The sequence below is a fragment of the Seriola dumerili genome, unplaced genomic scaffold (genome assembly GCF_002260705.1).
Source record: "Seriola dumerili isolate Sdu_G_001 unplaced genomic scaffold, Sdu_1.0 BDQW01000002.1, whole genome shotgun sequence".
In the NCBI taxonomy this organism is placed as follows: domain Eukaryota; kingdom Metazoa; phylum Chordata; class Actinopteri; order Carangiformes; family Carangidae; genus Seriola; species Seriola dumerili.
Genome location: NW_019174257.1, coordinates 3,534,938 through 3,541,641, shown reverse-complemented (window position 1 = coordinate 3,541,641; position 6,704 = coordinate 3,534,938). Strand labels below are relative to the sequence as shown.

General features: G+C 35.9%; 1 protein-coding gene across 1 annotated transcript in view; it reads right to left on the bottom strand.

Annotated features, from left to right (window-relative positions):
* Positions 1 to 4,234: 4,234 nt before the first annotated feature.
* The window catches only part of atp13a3 (ATPase 13A3), a 36,420-nt gene continuing 33,950 nt past the window's right edge, over positions 4,235 to 6,704 (bottom strand). The window contains exon 34 of the mRNA XM_022739318.1: positions 4,235 to 6,288. Coding sequence (XP_022595039.1) covers positions 6,094 to 6,288 — 195 coding nt within the window. The 3' untranslated portion in view covers positions 4,235 to 6,093. The remainder of the gene's footprint in view (positions 6,289 to 6,704) is intronic.

Genomic DNA, 6,704 nt, shown 5'->3' with positions numbered 1-6,704 from the left:
GTGCGAACATCAGAGAGGGCAGGAACTGCACAACACTGAAGCTGTACAGTATATTTCCCAATTCAGGAGCAGGATCCTCCAAACTCAACATTTCTGGAAAGACTGCATAAAATGGATTTACAAGGCTTGTCAAATTTCAAAGGCTCTTCAAAATGAGATATCCTGTGCCTGAATTTTGAGGTGATCCATGTCAGCTTGTTAAACTAGTAAAGTCTTGTGACCAATTCACATTTACCAGGTACTGCACTCAGGAAAACTCTATAAACAATATACTTTGAATTTCTTCTACATGTTGACAACTCATACCCATTCTCTAGATACAACCATGTACTTTTCTGTAGTTTCTGCAGCATTGTGGAGAATGACAATGGAGACAAAGTAATTGTAGACTTGCAACAGTGTGTTTTCAGAACATTTATTGAAAAGAAAGAAATCAAGATAAATCTGAAATACAATCCTCAGGGAAAAAGAAATGGAAATAAATAAAAAATAAATTATAAAGTACAAAAATTTTCAAAAAAATGTATATCTCTGCCAATAACAAAAACACATATACCCCAGGTGAGCCTCTTTCTGAGGTGTGGGAGCTGCAAATAAAAAGCACACCAATTAAACTCTACTGAAAGAGCTGACATACAGATGGACTGTAATAAATCTTTTTTTTTTTTTTTACCAACAATATATTTTCATTCAGTTTGGGTATCAACTTCTATTATTTTCTCTGTTCATTACAAATAGACATTTCCCTGAGGAAACAACATCCACATGAGGGTTCAAACACTCAGTGGCTGACTCAATCTAAATGCCATTCAATGGTTTGTTTAAAATACGTGATGTGACTAAGAGGCCAATGCTAACTGTCAACAGTCGGTATATGTTGTACCTGTGTAAGAGCATAGAGGTTTCAGCATAAAAATCAATTGCTTTGACATAGCTGTGTCACAATAAAAGGCAAAACTACGTAAGAGAAAAGCAACAGTATTTACACTTTGCACATCATTAAATTGATGAATTTTCTGTATCAAGGTGCACGATAATGACACAGCTGAGACCGAATCATTTTGCCCCTAGCAGCAATATAATCACATCTACAACAGACTGCTGATACGAGCAGCAATGCACATTCTTTTTGCCAATTTCATCATTTTACACAGATGCAAAAGATTTTTAATAGGTTCTAGACAAAAAAAGTAAAATGTGTATATTGGATGATTTGACAGAAAAGTAACAAGATTGTCGCATGTTTCTCAAATTCTGAATTTGCCGAGATGAGGTGCTAAATACACTACATCAGTTGAATTCCCTTCTTGTGTCAGATCCTTGGTTTTATACAAAGCATTGAGACAAATTAGGAGAAAAAAAGCTGAGAAGTAGATCTACTATAGGAACCTGCAAAAGCTATTTTTTTCCATTCAGGTTGGTTCAAGTTCAACTTCTTTCAAACTCTAAAGTAGACATTTGCTCCATTATTTTTAACCAAGACAGAACAAATATTGATACAAGTGCCCCAATCATACTTCACAATAACTGATTGAAATTGTGAAATAAATGCCCAGGATTCATGCCCAAATAAAGAAGATCCAAGCTAAAGCCTCAACAAAAGTCAAAGTACAAACAAATCTAATAGACAGTACAAATCAAAAATTGACAAACAACTGATTGTAACACAGTACCAAAATAGCAGACAAAGACACACCAGCCCTTTGATAATCCAAAAACCATACATTTTTATAACTAAAACTTTTTTGACTTTTATGCACACACTAGAAATGTACATCTCATATATACAGATAGAATCCATCTTATAATATTATTATCAGTGTTTAAAGTCAACTTCAGCTGAGACAAATCAGATTTGACAGAACTGAACACAAGCTAAAATAAACTTTTTTTTTTTTTCTTTTTTCAAACGATGTGATGAAAAGTCTTTGGAAACAGAATCAATAACCATAATATTGCATTGCATTAAATTTTGCTCTTTACACAACATTCAATTTTAGCCTCAGTAGGTATTTAGAGAAAAACAATTAAACCCTGAAAGCAAAGAAGAAAAAAAAAAAAACAGAATATTCAGAAGCATAGAAACCCATGTGGCTCATGTTTGGGCACATCAGCAACATTTTTTAAATCCCACAAAAATAACAAATTGAGTCTAAGATTTTTTTTAACAAAATATCATAATTCTTCTGCAAACTGGCACAACAATGTCCATTTGAGGATGTTATGCTTTTCTTACCAGTTTCATCGACTATACATCTGTCTTCTCACACTGACAATTTGCCCACACAATGCTATAACAAAATACTATCACTTTCCTCATCAAATAAACAATGCATCTATGAAAACTATTGTCACATGTCACATTTGAGCTTGTCATAATAAAAAAAAAAAAAAAAAAAAAAAAAAAAAAAAAAAGTTTGGATCACAAGTTTCATATGCATTGGAATATTATTACAAGGATCTCAATCGACAATGGCTTTTAGCAACTGAGCAATGTCAGACGTGTTATAAGTGATGTTATGGAAATCTATTGTGACTGTTTCTATATGTATAAAATTATTAATAATTAATGGACAAGCTAAAGGTGATGCTATATGTCATACAAAAATCAGATAATAGTGTTTTTGCCAGACTTTTGAGAAATAATTTGCTCAATGTTGTCATTGGAGAGGAAGTAACTTTACATTTACTTGACATTCTTTAGACACGCTGACTCATAACCACTGAGTTGCACTATGAAAATACTTTGAGACACACACCATTTGAAATGATTAACATGAAACCATATAATTCTTAAAAGGCAGGGTGCTTAGTTATACTGACAGTGGGAACGAGCTGCATGTATGTTGGTGTTTTTTCTTTAAAGTGATTCTCTATCCTAAATCTGCATTTTGACAATCAAACATTATCTCTGGTGGCTTTAGGAAGTTTGTAGCTTTCTCTTATGGTGGCTGTGGAAATCTTGTGTCAGTCATAATGATTTCCAATGGTACCAATTTTCATGGCTGAATAAAGTATCAAAATGGAAAAATACCTCCTCAATCCACTGATGAAGTGTAAACTGCTTCTCTGCTGTTCATCTGTTTGCTCAGTACATCATTACTGGAATTTAATTCTACCGATTTCTCGCAGTAAGGTTTAATTAAGAAAGAAACTACAAACTTTTACAGTCGCTTTCAAAGTCTACAGGAGTGTGTGAAGAATATTTTCAGAACAGATTTTGGCGAGCATCACTTTAAACGTCAAAGAAACAGCAGTGAACATAAAATATAGCCCTTATCTCTCTATGCAGGTAGCCTATGTGCAATACATGAATACAACTGTACATGGTAATCTGCATCTATTTTATGCAGGGTGTGCTGTTGCGTGGATCTTTTGAATGTGCCAAGAGCAGCGAGCAATTGGGATGCACAATTCCTTACCTCAATTTACTATCACACTTTTAATCAGTCTTCCATAGGAAGAAATTTTGTTTGAAAAAAAAAAAAAAGAAGGAAAGAAAGAACTGGCTTTCTGAAGCCAATCTGATGTGAGTTTGTAGATGTAGGATTCTTTGATTCATATGGTCTCATGCATGTAAATTAACTGTTAACCAGTCAGATTCATGCTGCTTCTTGTGCAGATTTTTTTTATTTTTTTTTATTTTTTATAAACAGACATGTGAATGTAAATGTTTTTTAATTCTACAGTAATGCTGTATATTTGTAGTAATATTTCTAGTATTTCAACCATCTAGTCTTTCAAGTCTTCAGAACATGACAAATAGGGAAATGGCTTCATGCAAATCTTGGTATGCTTTCAGGTTCCTGTCTGATGTCAGAAGTTGAGAGGACAGGGCTCACATATGCAAAAACACAAGATTAATGGTTTATAGCCATGATAGCAGCCCATGAGGTTGCAGAGCTCATTACACACTAGAAAGCAACTTTTTGATGGATGAAAATCATTTAGTACGTTAGCAAGCTATGTTGGCTTTAATATTACAGTACAGCTGAAGTTGATGAGAATTTAGTCATTAGCTTTAGAGGTATCTTGTTATGAACTGAAGTGTTGTTGACTGGTTGGTGGCATGACATGGAAAATACAGCAAGGAGCTACAAAAAATAAATGAATGTCTGTGCCATGGGTCATGGCAATGCATCCAATAGTTTTTGAGATATATCAGTCTGGACCAACAGACCAATGGATTGACTATGCTAGCATGGCTAAATTGACAGTTCCTTTTGTTACTGTCTTTTTTTTTTTTTCATTTTTTGACTTTTCTACATAATATCTTTGTTAAAAACCAGAAAGGTAATCTCTGACAAACTGACAAACATGATGGATAGTCTGCCACAGGTCCCAGCCTGTGGGTGAGAGTGGATGAGCACATCTCACTGCCCTCTTAAAGTTCTTTACTTTTTAAAAGCCATAATCTTCTGAATGTGTATTAACATTATGGCCTCATTATTTTATGCTTTCAATCATCATCAGCCTGCGATGTATTATGTATTGAAATTTTAAAAGCCCACTTTTTCTAAACCTACCTTGCCTACTTATATTGTCAACACGACATTTTCTGTTTACATGAATTTAAATTAAAGTTGGCCAGGCACAACAGTATGACTTTCAGAGGCCACGTCACACGACATCAGGCCTACAAATACTTTACATGTGTCTTATGAAAAAATATTTTCACTTATTGTGCAGTTCCCAAATCTTATGAAATCTGGACGGACCTGATTTTATTCTCTAAACTTTCCGTGACCTGTATAATCTGCTCTTGACAACCAATTTGATATGCATATTTTTGTGTTTATTATAAAATGTGAATATAAACTTCTGCCTGGGGTGTGCAATTTAACAAGACAGACTACAGCTGTTCATCGTTCCCAATTTTCTACAATTCTCGGTGTGCTTAAAAGAGTATTTGAATACTGGCTTCAAATAAGTAATCACTGGGGGTCCCATAGTAAGATTTAAAAATATTTTTGGTTATCACTCTGTCCTCTCTAATGAGTGCTTCCCAGGTGGTTATGCTAGCTCATTAAAATGACGCAATATAAACGTACATTAGATGTATAAGACCACTACACAGTAGCAATCAGAGCCTGCACTGCCCACAACAGGTAAGACGTATGAAACCAGCTATTCATTGTGTGAACGTCCTAAAAGCGGGATGATGGCTGCTCAGAAATACAAACACAGAATGAACATCTGCATGCTGCTCTATGATCACATCATACTGAGTTGGTCAGTGCAGCCACCTACAGGTTTCTATTCATTATTCTGTGCACATTCAACTCTACCAGCCTTTCCACTTCTAATAACAGAATCTCTCCATTTTCAAAGTGGAACCTCTTTCTTCTGCCCTCTTCTTCAAACCTTTATCAACCATTCCTCTTACTCACCATTCCAGCCAGAGTGGGTCACACTGAAGTAAAGTACAACAGTTCAACTGGGCTAGCATCCGTTTCATCCTATACTCTACTTCTCTATTTTCTATTTTTACTCAAAATGGATATCTAGTACTGTGGTGGTAATGAAATCTGAAGAGCGGGCTATTTTTAACAATGGTATAATGGCAATTACTTTCTAGCATTTAACACCATTCCATCTGACAGCATGTTTGTCAGAAGCTATTTCTCAAGTGGAGTGGAACTTTGGCTCTCTTTTAAACCGCTTTCAGACAGATAATCTTAAGAGGTCATCGTGCTAATTCAACCTGTTTTATCAATCCTCCTCCCAATGTGGGCTGACTGCTGCTCAGCTTTGGTGGACTCACATTGCAATAAGGGGTGGGAATTAAATTTGATGTTACGGATGTTTGAATGACATTTAAATATAAGCAAGAGAGACCTGAGCGCGCGCAAGTGGGCGAGACAGAGAGAGCAAGTACTGAGAGAACTGAAGCTTAACTTTATTTGGTACTTATGTGTAATTCTATGGTTTTTGCAGTAATGTCTCTGGAACTACAGTATTAGACGCAAGTCTCTGTGAACGGTGACGACAAGCAATCATCCTGTGACAATTTTACGTGAAGAGGTTGAATGTGCATTCACTAAGCACGCATATGAAAGGTGAGACTGAATACTGTGAGGGGCTGTGGTGGTGCTAGGAGTTGATCATAATTTGATAGGTGGAACCATTTCCTGGGCGGGGTTTGGCTTCAGTGGTGGTGGTTGGCTTTGGAGGCCAGTCGGGGTCCACACTGAGCTCCTGGGCCAGATGCATGTAGCGGGCCTTGGGCGTCTTGCGTGGGCAGCAGAGCCAGGACAAACACTTGTACGCCCGCAGGTCAATGCCCCCCTGAAAATACCACAACCCCAAAAATAATATATAAATAAATAAAATAAAAATACCAGTGAAAGGAGGAAAGGGAGGAATGAAAAGTGGTGTCATACTTTGTTCAGGTTTTCTTATAACACTTTTACTGACAGTGACATGCTACTTTATAACTGCTGCATGCAAAATATGAAACTGGAGAGGAGCCATTTGTGTGATACACAGGCACATTTCTTTACACTGGTAAACTACAACAAGTGTGCATGCATGCAAGTCATTCAAAACAAAATTCAGCATGATAATAGTTTGAAGGAGTTGGCAGTAGACAGCTTAAAGGGTGAGCCTTCTACTAAAAAAAAAAAAAGCTCATGGAGTCAAAGATCAAACAAAGAAAGGATTCCAAAGAAAATCTTTACAGATTAAAAAAAATAAAATAAGTA